Source organism: Adelges cooleyi, unplaced genomic scaffold (assembly GCF_023614345.1).
Source record: "Adelges cooleyi isolate 19-005CV unplaced genomic scaffold, UGA_ACOO_1.1 ACOO_flye_CR_arks_rails_tigmint_CR_PRNA_108, whole genome shotgun sequence".
NCBI lineage: Eukaryota > Metazoa > Arthropoda > Insecta > Hemiptera > Adelgidae > Adelges > Adelges cooleyi.
Window position 1 is genome coordinate 8,011,692 of NW_026095761.1, and position 20,530 is coordinate 8,032,221.

The 20,530-nt window shown below is 33.8% G+C and overlaps 1 protein-coding gene across 1 annotated transcript; it reads right to left on the minus strand.

Moving 5' to 3' along the window:
- Nucleotides 1–4,180: 4,180 nt before the first annotated feature.
- Nucleotides 4,181–13,561, minus strand: LOC126840676 (uncharacterized). Its single transcript, XM_050576568.1, has 3 exons — nt 13,357–13,561; nt 11,295–11,602; nt 4,181–5,184 (listed from the first exon to the last, which is right to left on the minus strand). The coding sequence occupies exons 1-3, from the start codon at nt 13,539–13,541 to the stop codon at nt 5,096–5,098; spliced, it is 582 nt and encodes a 193-aa protein (XP_050432525.1). The 5' UTR covers nt 13,542–13,561; the 3' UTR covers nt 4,181–5,095.
- Nucleotides 13,562–20,530: the final 6,969 nt, after the last annotated feature.

The following is a 20,530-nucleotide window of genomic DNA, read 5'->3' on the forward strand; positions in this document are numbered from 1 at the left end:
ACAAATTGGTATAAGGTTAATTATTTAACATCACGTAACATTATGTAATAAGTAAAATTAAAAGGGTCAATAGGAGTTTTGCGTAGAAAGGAAAGGGTAATGGAAGTATTATGTTATGTTGATGATATTCTACTATAATTGTTATGTTATGATGTTCTAGTTGTGTATGTTGTATATGGGAGCGTAATTAAAATATCCTATCTTCTTCTAATCCTACTATTACTCTTATGTGGTTATAATATGTAAACTTCACGTACATTTAGTCGATTCTGCGATGATTTGAATAAATCTCTCCTCTGCTGAGTGTGCTTTGTAGAATGGATTTAATTAAATACTTTATAATACACTATGAATCAACTGTTTTGTTATACTACTATCGTTTAAGATAATGTATCCTAATACCAGATCCTGTTGATGTAAGAGATATCTTAGAGAATCAATTATAATACACGTACAATTAAATTATACATGTAAGCTATTAAATGTGTTCTCATGACCTGTTCAACGCCCATATGGTCAGAGACACATATTGGTTATCAACCTTCCTGTGCTGTGCTTAAGCTACTGGCGTAAAGCGCCTATCAATACTGCACGTGTTCAGGCTGGAAGACAAACGACAATTTATAAGCACTAATTGAGTTACTATAATGTTAAATGTGTACAGCTCGCTTGCTAGAATAGCTGAGATAGTATAACTATTTTTCACAAGGTAAATCAATAGTAATATATCAGCAGTTAAGCTCAACAGTTATCAAGGCACCACTTTACAAAGAAAAAGGCCAAGACTTCCGCTGGTCTTCTATCTAAATCGGACTTAATATTACTAGATAAATCAGTAACAACGCCAGCAGTTAAGCTCATCAGATATCAAAGCACCACTTCACAAAGAAAGCGGCCATGACTACCGATGGTCTTCTATCTGTGTCGAACGTGATATTAACAGACTCTATGAGCATCAGACTATTAAATAAATAATATTTAAAAAATAGATGTAGAAATGAGAAATGGTATAAATGATGATAAATAACTAATAATCTTTTTTTTAGTTTAAAATGATCTACATACACACTGGTATTAAGCAAAAGAAAACGTGAGAAAATATGAAAGAAATTATTAAAGTAAGAAAAGACGATACACTGTGAGGGTGAAAGGAGAAAACTGAACTGGAAAACTGGAATGGTTATAACAGGAGATCTTTAAGAGGGGATATCAGTGTGTATGTTTAGCGTTTATTAAAATAATAATAATAATATTATGGCTTATAGCTTACAAAATATGACTAAATTACTAATATAATTTTATATATTACAATTACTTTAATTATCGGACAACAGTGAAAATGGGCATAATATGTACCTAAGGAAAACTGTAAATTCTCTATAAAAAAATATGCCTCTGTTTAACTTTACCTACATGCTATACGCCATACTACTGTACTTGTACTAAATAATAATCAAAATTATTCCACGTCGTTCAGGCTTGGCCTTAGGACGGGAAAGATAATTTAAAACAGTTTTCATTGAAATTATAATTAGACGACTGACTATATCATTATTACGACTTTGGTCTAATAAAACTCTACACATAATATTATAGTGTAGATGTTATATTGTAGCAATGTCCACAACGTCTACAATTCCGGTTCCATCGAGGAAATCACTGTTAATTAGTAATCACTGTACTGCGATTACTAATTAATCATAAACATTTCGTGTTTATCGTATGATGAGTGCAACTTAAAATAACAGGAACAATGAGAGTTTCCTTTCAAAGTGTGGTAAAAATAATAACCGGGAAGCATAACATGTTAATATAGTATAAGACGATGGACGAATAATGTAATTCGCGAAGTCAGCCCCGCAAGAATGGGGTAGGAAAACAGAAGAAGACAATATATATTATATTTTTACACACACGCGTGATATTATCCGTGTTAGATTAATGGGACTTCATTGAGATTTTGTTGACGGGCCATAATGTAACCGCGAAACAGGATACCGCCGTGTGTCCCGCATAGAGTACTGCCGTAAGACGCGCGTACGACCGGATGCGGACGTCACATTTGTTTTGTCATCTCTTGCCCGGGGGGGTTACATTGCACATCGTCTTTCCACTATCACCTTAGCCGTTTTGCGTCCTGCAACGTGCACCGCACATGTACGTCTTCGTGTGCGCTTCCTCGCGTCGGGCAACATGCACGGGAGAGGCGGGACGCGGTACTATTTATGCGGCGCAGGAAAGAAGACCCCTAGAGGAAAGCGCATCCGTCGTGGCAATAACAATATCGTTATCCTACCGCCTGCACCGGTTCATTCGGGTCTGTTGCGACATTTATCGTTTTATTCGTACACCCCGAAATTAAAAAAAGCCCATAAGGTAATTCGTAGATTAATTGTGATTATTGTGTCTAAAAAAACGGTTGATTACTGTTTGAAAGATATAGACGCTCGACGCTTTTGTAAATAGCATCAGCTATTTTTTTTAATTTAAAATATGCCACGAGGGATAAAACTCTCCCGTCTCTCTTTTGTTTCCGAGTATTGTTATATTAAACCTGTCGAGTAGAAATATATTTCCGTGGGTTTCTCGGTGTTTCATTTTTAACCTTTTAACGTCATACGTTAAAACTACTAACAGGGATTAAGGCGATACATTACATATACGTGTTAATGATCGTTAAATTTTGATATAATAAAACGTAACACTAATCGTAGAAACAAATTGTTATTGACAGAGTTTCAAATAAAAAAAAAATGTAGCACTTACTTACATTAAGGCGATTGAAAGCGATATGTGTTTTTGACCAAAGTCTGCAAATAATATTGACTATACTTAGGATTATCCGATTTCAATAATTAAACGACGTTAAAATATAATTTATCATATAAAAAACACAAAAGGGATACAGGCTACAGGACTGCAATAATATCGTTATCAGTTATTCTACTTTTAAAAGAAAATTCGAGAGCAGTGCCTAGTTTCTTGATAATATACATAGGACAAACGTAAATGCGTGTGCAATGTCTGATAATATTAATTATTATGCGAGTTATCGAATGTTGTTTTTGATGACTAACGAACATAAATATGTAGAATTTAAACAAAGCGTTAACTATTGAAATGGGCCAATCAGCTAGGTATATTTTTAATACAAAATTATTTTTTACAGTGTATCCTTATTCATTAGTATTTAATAATAGAGTAGATTAAATATAATATACATTTGTATTATGTATATTTTATCTATGATAATAGAGAATAGGCATTAGTCAATTTTAAGCTAGGAGAAGCTAATATGGGTATAGCTAAAAAAGACCGAGAAATACAATTTAGTGTCGGTACAACTTAATGTATAGTAAACAAAAGAAAAAATGACTTAAAAGAAATATATTATAGTAATTATACCATCACATGCGTAACTACTAACTAGGTCTTTGAAACAGGGAAACTTAGTTCCTGAAAACTTTTTTCCTTCTAGTTAGAAAAAGAGTTCAAATTTGAAATCTGGATAAGTTTCAGTTAATATTACATTACAGCAAGTGGTCGATGAAAGCAATAGTAGTATTTTAGTTATAAGCTGTAACAACATGACTCTCTTAAATTGGGTATTGTAGCGATGCGAACCATTATGGTAGAACAGTTATACAGTTAGTTTATACAAAAACAATAATTGTTCTTTAAACCTTAAACTACTGATTCACAATTGTTTGCTATATTCATTTGTTTTTTTTGTATTTTTATAGTTTCTAATTAAAAAATACACGTTAAAGTGATACATATTTGTTAAAGATCCAAATTATTGCAACTATACATTGTAAGCGGTATGAGAAACATTAGGCTGACTACATAATATGATATTTCAAGACCTAGTGTAGGGCATTGACAAAAGGCAAGATTAGTATAATACCATGTTATTTAAAAACATTAATAATAATTAAATACGGTCGTAAACATATTATCAACACACGTCATAGGATAGAGATATAAAATAAACATCAAGACAAATTAAAAACATACACAATATATATATATAGTCTAATATCATTATGACATTTTTCTCTATTTCAGTATAACTAAAATGTATATAAATATTTTTCTTAAAAAATTAATATAATAATAATAGTGATTGCTAATACACAAATCATAGTTTATATGTAAATATACATTTTAAATACCTATTACAATTTTTTTAACCCTAATAATAATAATAATAAAATCAAAATAATTTCGTTGGAAAATTATTACAATACCATAAATAATATATTTTTTGTTTATATAAATTCATCAATGTATACTTAAATAACGCATAAATATTTTTTTTCTCCGTAACAAATTATTAGACTAGCATTTATATTGCATATAAATTTCTTAAAATAGCTACAATGATATATAGCCACTATCATGAGTATCTCTTGTGACAACAAGGAAAAAAAAATTCTAAAAAATAATACTAGAATTAAAAAAAAAAAACGATAATGCTTTCACGAGTAATGAGTGGAAAAATTAACTTATAATGTTTTATGTAACTACGCTATATTTTATTGTGTATGAATAGCTTGCATATAATGCGTCGTTAGATAGAGTAGTTTTTTAACCTCTGTTATCTTGGCAATACCGCTTTTTTTTATACTATATTTATTTGCAGAATAAAAAAAATGGCAAATTATAGCGGCATTGTTGCTCTATTAATTTTGAAATCGATTTTATTAAGCGCGATAGTTTAATTATTTATTATATTTCTCGAAATTATTGTTGTCATAACAATATAATTATTATAATTTAAACGATGTTCTATTATATAATTATACAGTCCAGTTATACAGTCATTAGTTATATATCAATTTGTCAACCGAAAATAAAACGTTTCCCGACTTCGTACAAATAATAAATAAAACAAATCAAATAATAATAATAAGTAATAAAAGACCCAATTTTTCCCCAAAACCTTTAACTACATACAAAACAGACGATATAATATTAGATAGGTATAGAAGATAATTGTTAGGTTTTTTTTTTTTTTTTAGTGTTAGGCTAGAGATCTTCATGATAATTTGGGCGCGCATGCTCCTATAATAGTGTATAGGGGCTCTTTTATTTATTTTTGATTTCTGCCGTCGTCTTCGGGTTGATTGTGATTATTGCATTTTTTGTGCTGCTGGTCCGATTTCTTGTTTTTAAGATTATCTGAAAAAAAAAAAGTTACATAAGAATGACGGTCGCACAATGTTCTTTGGGTTAATTTTATAGCAAAACAACAGAAACTGCGGCGCACGTGTATTTGTTTACACCTATATTGTGTTTATCTTAGAAGTGTGTCACTCTACCGACTATGTAAATAGAAACGAGACAACATGTTAGGTAAGTACACGATTGTTGATAAATTGTATTTTGATCCAACGCGTTCAGCCGCCATCGCCCGTCATATTATCTATATTTTACCCCGATTAAACCCAACCATAACCGACAAAATTGATGATAATACATTTTAGATTGACCTAATAAAAAAAATATGCACCTCCGAAACAACATTAAGGAATATAGATTTCATAATTTTCAATGACCTTGTGAATTTCACCTTGTGCATTGTGTTAGTAAAAGCTACGTACATTTTTTTTTCAATTTCCAATACAAAATAACCGAGTTGAATAATTATTTATACGCCAGTCAAGTTTTATTACACTAGGTTTTTTGTGTTACCATCATTAACACAATTTATACATTATAATATATAGTGTTCAAATATTATCATATAGTACATAATATATAATATTATTATGCGTATACTACTACTACGAGAAACGATAACTACTATAATATTATTATTCCGTTTAACGTGCGTCAAAGTTTATCGTTTGTTATTTCAGATAAGCCGGTTACTATAAGCGAAATTGAACATAAAAAATTATAAAAAAATAGGTGTATTAATTTACAATCGTACACGCTCATTCTCTCATATAATAGTTTCGGAATAGTTCAAAGGGAAAAAAACAATACACAAGAAAACCGTATCTTTTACGGTGTTTTATCTGCCGTCTCATCAACGTTTAATGAATCACGGACGTTTGTATAGAATAAAATAATATAATAATAAAAAGTTGTAGGTATCTAATTACAATAATAGTAAATCATTTATACAGAAATACTCGTCGCGTCGACCTACATAATACATGGACCAGTTAACATTAAAAAAATAAGGGGATGGTGTATATAGTAACACCAAATACTATTTTAATATATTCATGTGAAAGTTATGAATAACAACGTTATTTTTGAAATGATTAGGATCTGAATTTAGGTCAATAAGTAACGTTTTAAAACTGCAAAGATTAAACATTTCGACGAGTCGTTTTCAGTACAAATATTTAGAACAGTGGTAAATAATTATCCAATGAAAAATCCATAACTCGGTTTCTAATAATAAAAATATTGTTTGTATGCACTTTTGCGCTCAGTTTCTCGGAAAAGCGCATCTCCTGAGACGTGGTTTTTAACAAAGAGTGTTCAATAACCGTGTTGTAAGAGTTGAAAACAAAAATAATATGCCATGATAATATAAGACATTGATCATTTGAGGTCCATATCAAGTTTCATCGAGAAATGTCTTATATTTTACTCCTTAATAAATTCGCAGTGCGGCAACAGCCTTTTCTATTTGTGTAGTTCCATTATGTGTAGTTCGTTTTTTTTTACCAAGGAACACGCTTTAGCTTTGGCCTCCCAGCTCGAAAACGACACAAAGTAACGACACGAAAGTAGCGCGTCCACTTTAAACGTATAACATAACAGGTCGTCGTCGTCGTCATGCAAACGTTTTGGCCAGAACATATAATTAAGACTATACTATCGTCATAAATCACAAGGAGATTATAGATCAGAAATAATCACTGTTCAGGAGCCAGTAGGCTAAAGCAAGTTCCATGTTTTATCATTTTAGTAGGCTGTACATTTTTTAATCAGACTATTATAGCGCCTTTTTCGGTGTTCTATTATTATTATTATTATTATTATTAGTCGGCTGAACACTATCCTATTTGCCTATAGAATACCTAACCTGTCAGTAATGGTGATAGTAGTAAATATTTTTGGCACTTAAAAAATCAATATTATATCATCGCCAGTTTTTTTTTTATACTGTATTTAAATACATTTTTATAAAAGTAATAATTAAAGACATAAAAAAAATAATTTAAAACTATTAACAAATGATTAATAATTAAATGAAGCTATTAGCTATAGATATCAATAAAAACCGACGACAAACTGTGGATAATATTGTTTTCTGTAAGTTTCGAACATTTTAAAACTCTAAAGTCCACTCTATGATCATAATGGTACAGTCACAGACATAGCTAGTCTTATAACATCGACGGACGACGTTCTCTTTAGAACATGTATGTACTTGGTCTTGAAGTAGTTACAGCCACAATACAGCTGCACGGTGTGCTAAATACACCGCACTATTCTATTGTGTCGTACGTCGACGTATGGCCTAGGTGCAACGATATCACATATATCGTACTTAAATAACAGAGCCATGTGTCACGTGAGTGTCTTCTACCAGGTATATACCGTACAATTCGGTCGTTCAACGAGGATTTCCGATAGTGACGTCGCACGCCACATCCGCAGGAAACGCGTGGGATGAGACTCGAGAGCAACAAGGACAGAAAATATGTACCCGACCGGGTTTTGTACTTAAACGTCCCGAAACAGCTGTGCCGTAGTTACTGCAAATTAACCACCTGTTGTTCAGCCGCCGACGCGTTAACCATCTGCAAAAATGTTTTTTTTTCTCTCCCACCGCAAGTCCTGCGGCTCTTCTCGGGTCCAAAGGACGCGGCAGGAAGATGTGTGTTTACTTTTTTTCCACCGTGATCTTTTATCCCGGACGACAGGTAGGGAGAATTCGGTGCCATTGTGTCCGACGAAATCCATTATTATACCGTAGTTTTCCCCGTACACAAAAGACAACAACGACGTTTTCCCGTATTATACTTTGTAAAAGATATAGGTACACACACAGTTCACGTGGTTCCTCCCGTGTAGTACCCGTAGAGGAGTTCAATTGATTTTTGTTCTTTTGACGAACAAAAATACATTATGTGTATTTCAATTTAAAAACGGACAATCGAAATTTTGGCAAAAAAAAACACGTTATACTAGAGCGTTAATTTAGCCCGGGGCAATACAAATAAACGTATATACAAACAGCGTGCACCGTGGACGACGTAACATAGACCTTTTTTGGGTAACCTTTTCTCTTTCGCGATCAAAAAAATATATATACATAAAAGATAAAACGCGTTTAAAAAGAAAAATCCGATTAAAATTCACCAGGAGGTAGCGATTCGATGTTATTATTTTTTTTGCCGTAATTTATAAATTACTTTTCCGTTTTTGCAAAACACACCGGTGCTGCTTCTTGGCCGTTACTTATCTTTCCACGACGGTGGTCTTTGCCGGCGAATCTGCTACATGAATAATACGAGGGGGAAACAAAATAATATGAGTAATGTGAGCCGTTGCTACGATATATCATATGAGTCGGTCGCATATGGTTCGCCAAATTATTTTTTTAACGGCGAATTAATAAGCTAAGTAAATAAAAAAAAAATGAACTATAAGAAGTCGTTGGCGTTGTTTTCCTACTATTTTTTTTAATTTTTATTACTTTCGTTTAGGTAGGCAATAATATTGTGATCTCTTGGAAGATTAATGTGAATCATTTTAAAAACTTGTTATGCGAGTAAAACGTTGAACGTATCGGGTTTATATTTCGCGAAAGACCTTGAAATTTATACAATTTCATAATCCATACTTAATTATTATTTTAATATACTTATTCAACTTCTAAATGTGGTGATTGAAATAATTACTCGCATTCGATAATGTCTCGGGTACTTAACTGGATTTAATTGAAAATTGCACTTGTATACTTGCACCCGTCGGCTTTTAGGGTCCTCGATATTAAATACATAACTATAGCGGCTAATCAAATATAAAAACCCTGCGATAAATCGTTTGTGCACACATTTTTAAAACAATGAGACATCAACACATTGGCTAGAATATAGTCGGCGAAACACTCGAACAGGGCAATGGAAACGCGGATGGACGTTTTTTTGTAATAGCCTTTTAGAAAATAAGTGAAACTAGTTTTTAAATATTGTGCGTTCAATAATAAAACTGTCGGTTGGAACAGAATACAAAAAATGCATACATTTATACATATTTATATGTCTACGTTGATTTTAAATATTATTATTGACGGTTGCGTGGGATCGTTTTCCCGCCAATTCGGTTCGCCAGCGTACATTTACACAAACACGGTAGCCGTCTGTGCAAATTACAACCTTGAGTTGTATTAAATTCTGCGATTAATATTGACACAGGGATAATATTGTGTCGTTTGCGAGCTCGCGTGTGTTGTATAAATATAATATGGATACCTGGCATGTATACATTTTTTTTTTCTTTCTCTAAACCCGTTTATGTAATTTTTTTCCCCGTCAGTAGACGCGTGCTACGACAGCGTTCCCGCCAATTTTTCGATCGCTCCTACCCATTATATTGCTCATCTCCCCCTCTATACTGTTGTACTGTTGTTACTACTACACAAAATGCGAACCTTGAATTTTTCTCCCATTTTGTTCTTTTTTTAAACATTAGCATCGTTTTACGCCGTTTGAATTGACAAACGAGCGGCAAAACGATTAATATATTGTTATATCTTTTGCCAGTTTAATAATATTCTTTTTAAAAAAAAAAAAAAAACAACAATAAGCCATAAAAACAACCAGTATAAAACGCTAGCGTTATAGTCGCCGATTTATAGTATACCGGTTTTACGTTTTCAAATTTGGTTTTTTGGTGGGTTCGACATTCAGTAAACATTCATTTGTATTAGCTTTGGCTTAAGTTAATGATATTATAGCGATAGTCGGAAAAATGTTTGATTCACAAACATTCAACAAGACCATACGCATTTTTGATGTTGAATAAACATTTTCCGAGGTCCATGTTGAATAATTGTAATACCAATACTACACACCGCACGTTTTCCCGCCAATTGCTTGGTAGTGTGCGCCCACGCATGCGGTCGATAGGCGGGAAAAAATTGACTACATCAAATTTTAATCCTTCCATAAATTACGTAACGAATGTATAAAAATATTATAATTTGATTGCGTCAATCAAAGGATGGACATTGTTACAAAATCAGGGGCGGCACCACTGATAATTTATTCCCTGTTTTTTTTTTTAAATCGTTATAATCTAGAATATAAGATTGAATGTAAATAATATTGTAAACAAGAATTATAACTATAAATATGTATATTAATTTGTATACTATATAGGTTTTACCTAATCTCAATTATATTCTTTTTTGGAAGGGTATAAAAAAAACATATGTCCTCTCTGTCAAAGAGTTTTAATCGACTATGTATAAATATTACAATGGACAATTTTTTTACCGCAGTTGCGATTAACACCGTCAACTGACGATAAATGAAATCATCGCTAGGCAGTAGAAGTCTTTACCGTGTCTATAATCATTTAGTCGTAGTCTAAACGGCGGTGGTCCGTATAATTTTTAGCGGGAAAACGTATCACTGTAACCGCCGTTAATCGTTATCTCCCTCCATTTTTTGTAATTCGAATTTTCTGTCAGATGATAATGTGACTCATTGGGGGTTTTGTAAAAAAAAAAACGCAAACCGCACGATTTATGTTTACATTACTCATAGACAATTTATTTTGTCGTAGTCTGTAATTTTACGAATTTATCCGCCATTTTTTTACGCGTAGAGGAAAAAAAAGCAAACAACAATATTGTAATCAACAGGTGCCGTTTATCGCGCAATAACACGTGCAATAGACATAGACATAGACGTAGACCCTGTTTAAATACACACACACACACACACGCATTTTTTCTTACCATAGTAACAAATTATCCATGTTAAGAAAAAACGTACACTCACACACGGCGGGTTACGATATTATTGTGCTGAACGTTCAAATTTGTTTTTAAATCGACTACGATAATAAAAGTAGTTTCGGTCAAAAAAATGGCGTGATCGTAGTTTACACAAAAACACACTTTGGCATACACTGATAATGCGATACATATTCAAAACAGTTTTGAAACGAATTTTCGAAAAGGCCAAGTGCGTCCGTTCGTACGCCGCCCCGGCCATACGGCTTACGGGTCCGTCGTAACGCGTTTGTCAGCCAACCGCCATATGCCAATAGAATATCGATTAATTGAATTACTATATGCGACAACTCACCGGCGACATTATTGTGAGGCGGCGATCTGAGGAGACCGTCGTAGAACGTGCGACGCTCGGCGGCCGTCAGTCCGACCGGTTCGTACCGGGACGCGAACTCGATCCGTTTGCGTTCCATTTCGGCCTCGTTCCGCATAATCATCATGAGGTGGGCCCGTTTCTCCGGTGGCCCGAATATGCACCGCGCCGCCGACGCCCGCTGAGCATTGCGCTGCCGCAGCCAACGTTCGGCCGCCGATTTCTTCGTACCGCCCAAGTTGTTCACGTCCGACAAGACCATTTTGTTGGGGTTTGTTATCACTGGAAAACTATTGACCAAACGAAACGACCAATTTGCTTTTAATTAATATTGAAAAATGACTAACACCTATCGGTTAAAGACGCGAACGACCGGCGGACGATGGAACGGCGCCGACAGCGGCAGATTGTACGTTGCCGATTTTGAATTTAAAATTCGATCGTTTCTAACGGTCGGCGAGAGCGCGATCCCGCGCCACAAGTCGTTCTCCGTAGGAGGGGTGTCTCACGGCCGCCGCCGTCGCAGTGTTGCCACCGGTCGTTTTGCGCGGGAAACCGACGGCCGACGTGCCCTGCCAGTGCAGCCGAGTACGCGCAACCGAGATTTGTCGACAGCGGACAGACGGCGCATAACTCTAGCAGAGCTATAATATTGTAGGCTATCGTCCGCGGAGCTTCAGCGCGTCATACCGTTCGCTGGTCCATAATAGGCTAACGGCTATGGTAGGTACACACAAATTTGAAAACACAATACACGCACAGTATGTCCCGGGGCTCGCCGGTAACGTACATGTATGCCTATTGCCTACAACCAAGTAGAACGTATTGTCTGTCACAGTCGGCCCAACACTAGTCACTAACGCGGTGGGATACACGAAAAGTGAAAGGTCGAAACCACAATGTGCATTACCCAACGCTTTTAAATGCAACTCGTTTTCAAGGTTACTGGGCGCTGACAATATTCTCGTGTTGTGGTACACAAGACAATTTATTATGCACATCATCACCACAAATTACACACAAATAATGGGCGTCATCAGTTTTTATTTTTTTAACTATCATTTTTTTTTAGTTAACGCGGGAAGCCCGGTATATTCGACTATAAGCATGTCATTAAAACACGAAAATACAAAAGTAAGGAAATCAAAATATTAATTTTATTTGCTTAAAATTTAACTGTTTACAAAAAAATATTGGCGACTCTTTTCTTCGGTTCAAAAAAAAATATACTGTACAATTAATAGTTTTATTGTTGAATATCAATAAAACTATTAATATAACTATTTTTATATAACTAAAATATTTTAGCATAACGTAGGCGGAAATAATAGGCTTAGACCTCTCAAATTTTCTTGTATTTATCTGTAACAATTTACACAGATTATTGTCTCATATTCATTCTTGGTGTCCGGAAAATAACAAATATTTAACAAGTACCTTCTCAACTTTGCATTAAAGCTGAAATAAATAAAAAAAGGAAAATAATATCATTTTTGTTTGCCTCACAAAACAAAATTATAAATAAATCGTTTTTACGGCGAAAACGATGTTAAAATTTGACGAGAATTTAATTAAAGTATTACTCAAAACAACTTTGTAATATTAAAAGTTGAAAAAAAAAAAGTTAAAAATCTAAAACCATAAGTTATTCTTGTTCTAATTTCAGTCAATTTTAATAACCGTAACCTAAACAATACAACGTTTTGTAACGTGTCTGTTTGGTTAGTTGGCTAGGCTAGGCCGAAACGACAGTCAATAGGGTTAAATTAGTGAACCCGAAGACGGGATGGATGGCTAAGCCGTGTCTACACTTAAATATCCCTTAAGTCTCTTTTATATATTTACTATATCGCTTGAGGAGCTATTAACAGGCGATCGTACCTCTAAATAACTCTCGAGTGTGCAACAAAACGAAAATAGGTTTATTAAATAAGTAAATCTATGTATGTATATATATATATATATATATATATATATATATATATATATACACATAGATTTACTATTTTTTTTATATATATATATATATATAGTACACCTCTACCTGGATTCTAAAGCGTTCTCTGTAGTTAGTTCAGGTAACGGTGGAGTTGAACGGACACACGAGTACTGATAAAGTCGAAAGAAATATAAAATAGTTAAGTAACACGAGGTATTGAGTAATGGCTTGAGATTAATTAGGTCGCGGTCCAAAGATGGTAAGATGTCAACTGTGAACTGACTGGGCATCGGTGCTCCTGGCTCATTGTCCCGTGTGTCTATTGTCTCCCCTACCTATAATGGCTTACATGCTAAACAGGATAAAGTGCCAATAATGAATATTAGGAGGCGAGTGGTAACGGGCGGCTAAATGTAACCGTTACAGTTGAATATTTTTATTTCAAATTTTTCGTGTGGTCGTAAGTACTACTTAAATAGTCAAATTCCAAATGAATAAGTGTTGTTGGAAAAATATTTATACTGTTATTATTTACGAATGAGAACGTCCTCTCGATGTTAATTGAACTAACTGGCTATAATAAATTATTTAGCATCCGTGAAATAGTGACTTGAGTTATGCCAATGGCTCAGAGTCGGGGTTTTTATCTCAAAAATGAACGGTTTTTGTAACTTATCTTGTAGTACACTCGGTCATAATCTGAGATGGGGTGGGCTTACCTATTCTAAATATTATGTAAACCAGTGGCTTTTAGCATTAAATAAATTTTGTTTTTTTTTATAGCTTTATTAAAAGAAAAGTTAACAGCATTGTACAATAAGAAATAAGATTAAAAATATATATGTATATTATACACACTTAGTTAGCCTTATTTATTCATATATAAAACGCGCCTGGCTTATACTAACAAGTTGATGACCTAAGGGAAAATGGTTCTGCTGCCGACCTTTCTCTGCGACGTCTGTTTTTCTATCGACGATAACAATAAACACGAGGAATTTAGTAAATCTACAAAACAATATTATACTTATACAACCTACCGATGGCCACACAGAATAAATAATTAAGATGAAAAAAGATAAAATGTACTTACACACGCCTAAGCTATTCAAATCATCGAGGGTAAAACAATAAGGTACGTGGTTAGGTGTACGTGACGCATCGTATACAACATATGGTCAAGTTTAACTCGTAGTTGTTTTAATTAAAAATAAAAATCTATACAATTAAACAATAAGAGAAAGGTCCCTTAACGTGTATCCACACCGTATATTGTGTTAAGTGTAAAATACATAATATTGTACATCCTCCCTATGGTGTATGCAGTATGTATACATAATCAAATAGCGTTTTATTAACTTCGACTTACCTCAATTAAACCCGTCCCGTGTTTTACCAGGATATTTATTCTTGTTAAAAATTATTATTATTTTATTATCTGTAACGAATCGATATTGTATCAAAATGTAATATTATACAGAAGTATCAAATACTTACATTCAAGTCGCCTCGGGTAATATGATGGAACACTGATTTTAACTTATTTCATTAAGATGTTATTAATGCGCGTGTATTTTTTATTTTATTTTCTTGTTTTGTCATTCACCGGTATACACTATACCGTGTCGAACGGTTACCGAGCACGCGGCTAAAAAAATAGGAACAATTACATAATCGTTTGCCTTGTTTTATAGGATATTTTTCCCTATCGCGATGGCTCGCGTTTAACATAAGGCTCTCCGTCTTGGCGCACGTATGGCATTAGGTACAATATATAATGTTATAATACACGTATGTATTTTAAATGTAATTACTATGTATAATGTACATGTAGGTAGTTGATACCTTTTTTACCCTCCGTTTATTCCGCCCAGATTCGACCGCATAATTATTTATTTATATGCATTCGGTGCACGCTTAAATCACTCTGCAGCGTAACCTACTCCAAAGGGTTGGATTGCCGAACCTTTAGGATATTATATACTATTACATGTGTAATATATTGTGTAAAACGTACGTATGAGTCAGTCAACGTGTAATTTACCGGAAACCACAAAACAATATTTTCGTTAACAATAGCCGAATCGGTATACAGCTACTGCGCTGTAGATAAACAGCAGCAAAAACTTTAACACAAAAGAGCATAGGTACATAATAATATTATAGTAGGTATGTATATCATTTCGAAAAAAAAACACATCAATACTATTATTATTATTATTGTTTATTATTAAATTGTTGTTTTGTCCGAATCGACGAGATCGGCTTAGGTTAGTCCAGCTGCGGTGCTTTTTTTTTGGGGCGTTGACTTCCGACGTGACCACAAAAAAAAAATTCGAAAATCATACGGGTAAATTATTACTATTGTGTTCGTCAAAAAAAAAAACTATAATTAATAATTGACCAGATAGCCGTGCGCCGGTGGGTAGGGTACAACTCTTTTGTGACACCCCTTTGGAAACGCGCAAGAGGGTGGGTCGGCAGGTTTTCTCGACGGCGGTCGGGTTATTAACTCCACCACGTGGCCAAGGGCCGAACAATAAAACGCTTTGTCAGGCACCCACTGTAGTAATAAAAATAATAATTATTGGTATTATCGGGATTATTATATGATTGACAGCTGATAGTAATCACCGTCGCCGCCGATCGCGGTGTGTACAATGTGAAACGCACCTGGACCGATTACACAGGTAATTTGAACGATCGCCGAGGCAGAGGGGAAGGCAAACACTAGCGAGTACCGTGTAAACTATAATGTACCTCTAATGTCTATATGTGTGTGTATAAGTTTACCGTCACGAGAAAACAATAGCGAATCTGTTTTTGTTTTTATCGGCGCCGCCACCGAGCACGCACCTGGATTTCTTTAAGCTACCCATAATATTGTATACACCAGCGTTGTAAAAGGACGATACTATTGACACTATCCGACCACAGAAAAAAAATATAGGACTGTATTTGATAACTAAGCTAATTACTATGCAAATAGAGAAGTGGCGAAGACAGTATTGGGGGAGGGGGGGGGACTCTCGGCTAACTCGTTTTCCGTCAATGACTTCGCTAGTAGCTGTAAGGAAGTTTAAATCGTTCTATAAACTCCTTTAGGGTCTTTAGGGACGGACAAATTGTCAGCAATCGATCAGGCAAGCCCCTCAAGTAACATTGTTACCGAATTTCTGAGAGAGCAAAGAGTTTTTTTTTTTAAGGATCCGTGACATAGTCTACACATTTGAGTTCTGACTCATCTATGTCTGTGCTCTCACTGTTTAAGTGGGTTTCGGTGGTGATTCAGCCGGCGTTAGCCAATCTTCGCTCGGATTAACATAATATTTAGTGTTCATTCCACTGTTAATGAATACGTTGTATAGGTTAAGATGGTTTAAATATATTTTATCTTTTTATTATTATATTTAACCAAGTCCATACGTTTTTCACCGACGGCCGATCAGCAATGCCCACCATTGATTATTATTTTCGCACTTGGCACTACAGCTAGATATTATAGATACTATTGCTAGGTAAAAATTGTCACTATTAATTTAGATGCGCCTGTTCAATAATTTTGTATTATGACACAATTATAATATAAGGAATAAATTGAATAGTTGTGTAAATTTTGTATATTTCTAATAAATGTAAATCGGAAAATTTGAACCCTTATACTACTAGCCTTAAAATAATTTCTTCATTACCAAACTTTTACCAGATGTTTTACAGTAAATCATAATATATAAAATATTATATAAATTTGGACAATTTTTTTTTAGTTACATATGTGTTGTAAAGTAGACAGTTTTCAGCAAACCACCCGTGTTTAAACCCGTAAATTAATAGTAAAAATAAACTTAATTGCTTCAAAGATAATATGGGTCATGAGAACATAACTTACACTCGATATAAGCAAAATATATTTTTTTTTACCCCAAAAATGTTTTCTAACAAAATTTCCAGGTTAAAAATAAAAAAATAAGATATTTTTTTAAAATATTATTAATGTACACTTAATTAGAATTTTAACTGTGCAGGTTTCATTTTGATTCACTATCGGCGGTTAAATTACAGAGTCGGGACCATGAGGTGTTTTTGGAAAATTTTTTGACATCCATCACAACATTTTGATTTCAACTACTCTCATTTCCCATCCATCAGTCTTATTCGTCGCCCAACTTTCACTTGCATGTATCAACGTGGTTGGCCTTTCGCCAGACCTGTTACTTCTTTCCAACAGCTTCTCGTCAAACCACACCTAAAATCCTACTTGCTAATAATAATAAATACATTAATAAATAATTGCTGGACAAACTTTCGACCGAAATGCTGTGCGCTTAATAATGCGCCGTGGTTGGCATCGATGAAAAATTGAAAACCTATCGAGTAGATCAAAATAATAGTATTGATAAAATCCCATTAGAATGCGAGCAGCTATGTTTGGAATTATTGGTGGAGATCAGAGGGGGGGGCTTGGGTTACTACAAACCTGTAAACTCAAAATAAGTGTTTTTAAAAATATCTACATTTATTTTTTAGTGAGAGATTTGTTAAAATAAAAATAAATGTAGCGCTAATTTTAAGTTTTAAGCTTATTAGAATCCCAATCCCCCTTCCCTTTCTGATCTCCGCCAATGTTTGGAATGTTTTTTTGGTAGTCCTAGTGTTTAATGTCACTATAATATAGGTGGTACCTATTATATAATATTACGACTCGTGCGTGCGTGCGTTGACAAAACAGGCATGTATAATAATAATAATAATAATGATAATATTATTATGTTAATGGGAGGGAAATTTGAGTAATCTAAAAGGGGGATCGTCTTTAACGGAAAGAGCGTGTGCCAAAAAACTCGTCTGCCGCCACCGCTGCTGTTTGTGTCTCGTGCCCACTGTTTATACTTATACAAACCGTAGCGTATCTTGCATAATTATCGCATTGTGCCGCCGACATTTGGTCAATTTCTTTGGCCCATATACACGACGTACTATGATAATAATATTTAGTGTACATTTAATTTTTTTCCGGTCCGTTTTACGGTAGTCGTGTAATTACGCACAGCCCGCATCAAATACCGCACGTTGAACATACTGATAGCCATAATGTATATTACACCATAGCTCGTGGTCCAGGAAAAAAAAATGTTAATCACTAATCCATTCGTTCTTGCAGAACAAACATCCCATATGGTCCGATATAACCAAATATTGTGGTATCGCCGACAGAAGGCGTAGTTTTAATACACATTACACCATTAGTAACGCTTTAATAGCCTAAAACAAAACCCATCCACGTGCGACGATGACAGAAACATAAGTTTAAAATGTTGGTCATATATGGATGTATTATAAGCTCGGCGTGTAAATATATTTTTCGAAAAACAGTTAAATTGCTAAGTTTGATTATTTTTAAGTTATTTTATTATGTAGAACATACAGATATTGTTTGTTGATTAAGTTTATTTGCGAAGCTAAGGAAATATTATTTTAGAAGGCTTCTTCATTTGTCACGATTGCATTGAAAACGGTTTGAATTGATTTACTTGTATAACGGCTCATACCGAACAGTATGCGATTTTTACTTGGTAGCCGTAATAAGACTATTAAGACAAGACGAACAATTTGACACCTACGGCCTGTCCCTTACTATATAGTGCTAACCTATCCAGAAGCACCCGGGGAGCCTTCGTTCCTAAAGTGTAATATTCGCAATTCACAGGTTTAACTATCTCTACCCGTCTTTGTGCTGGATTTAGAGATACTACTAATAAATTATAATATAATTTCAAGAAAACGCTTCGATGCCGATACCTGTTGACATTTACTGTGCTAGATTTTAAATGTGATGTTTTCTCGCTAAAGATATAATCGCATAGAAGATTCTGATCTGATGGAGATTTTGTCACTTCCAAATTTATTATGGTCTCGAAACGGTATTAACCGCCTCGGCCTTGGACCCCGCTGTGTTTGTTATATATTTTGTTCTCTTGTCGGGTTTGTGCTATATTTTCTGGTTAATATAAGACAGGCTTATATTAAACTGAGTTGACTTTTTTAAATAAAATTTGTACACATTTTACAACAATTATTTACGCACTGGTGTGAATATGCGACGAATGTTAGTACTAGTTGTGCTCAGGCCTCAGCATCTTCAGTATGATTTACGATTATGTTATAGATTATTATACTTATAAATGTTGTATTGTATTTTGAAATACTACTTTTAAATAAAACTTATCTTATAATCTTATTTGCAGTAAGTCCAAACAGATTATACTAGGTATAAGTATTAAGGGTGTTTAAATTAGGCTGATTTGTTGTTTATTATTAATCAAAATAAAACTCTAATTATGACACAGGAAATATCTCGTATAAATTTTCTGTTTTTTTAGAAATTCTGAAAATTATAAAAAACTATCTTAATTATGTAATAATTTATATACAAAGATCTTTCTTTGAAATCAATTATAATGCCATTAATATTCTATTTTCAATATAACCTGCAAATATTAGATAATGACTGGACGATAATCAGCTTACTATTATCCATAACTACGAAATTCATTACGAGTTACACCTATATACCAACTATTTTGTCAAAAAATCGGTTAAAACTGGTTATTAGCCAATCATTGTTTTTTTTTATTAGAACGTTGTCCTATTTATAAAATTATCAAACATGTTTATAGGTCTTCATTTGTAAATCAAAGGTTAAAGGTAATATCATAACTAGTTAAGAAGGGAGGACTGTAATTAAAAATAATTGCCATTTTTTTTTGGACTATTCTATGTTAGAGTCTTTAAAGCAAATGTTGAAGTTATAGAATTTTAAGAAAATGTTGGCTGTATCATAACTAGATAATCACCTTGTACGCATATTGTAATCTGCCGCAGGCTTTGAATTGGTTGTCGGTTGACTACAAATGAGTCTGATAACGAACTACACGTGCAAATGTATAAAATTCAAAATTTATGATTATGCATTAAAGTATTAAACCTACCGTACATTACACATGCAAATATTTACCGCGCCATTCGTTTAAATACATCATACAGGTGTGAGGTATATTATATTGAATCATACAGCGTCGGCGTGACTTATGTCAGAAGAACCCAATCTGTTTATGGAAAATTCCGCTTGCTTTACATATTATATAAACATGATTTTTCCATGTAAATAACTATTTAAAATACATAATCAATCGGTCTGCCTAAACAAATTATGAATATATTAATAAAGTTAGTATTGTAACACTATCGACTAGACATCGTCAATTCAATGATAGAGACT

What these genes read in the sequence shown, in the direction of transcription:
- LOC126840676 (XM_050576568.1), bottom strand. Translation starts at nt 13,541, where the DNA reads ATGCCCAGTCAGTTCACAGTTGACATCTTACCATCTTTGGACCGCGAC. An exon ending in GAGAACGCTTTAGAATCCAG is followed by an intron (nt 11,603 to 13,356) that starts GTAGAGGTGTAC and finishes TTTGGTCAATAG; the next exon opens with TTTTCCAGTGATAACAAACC. An exon ending in GCCTCACAATAATGTCGCCG is followed by an intron (nt 5,185 to 11,294) that starts GTGAGTTGTCGC and finishes TTTTTTTTTCAG; the next exon opens with ATAATCTTAAAAACAAGAAA.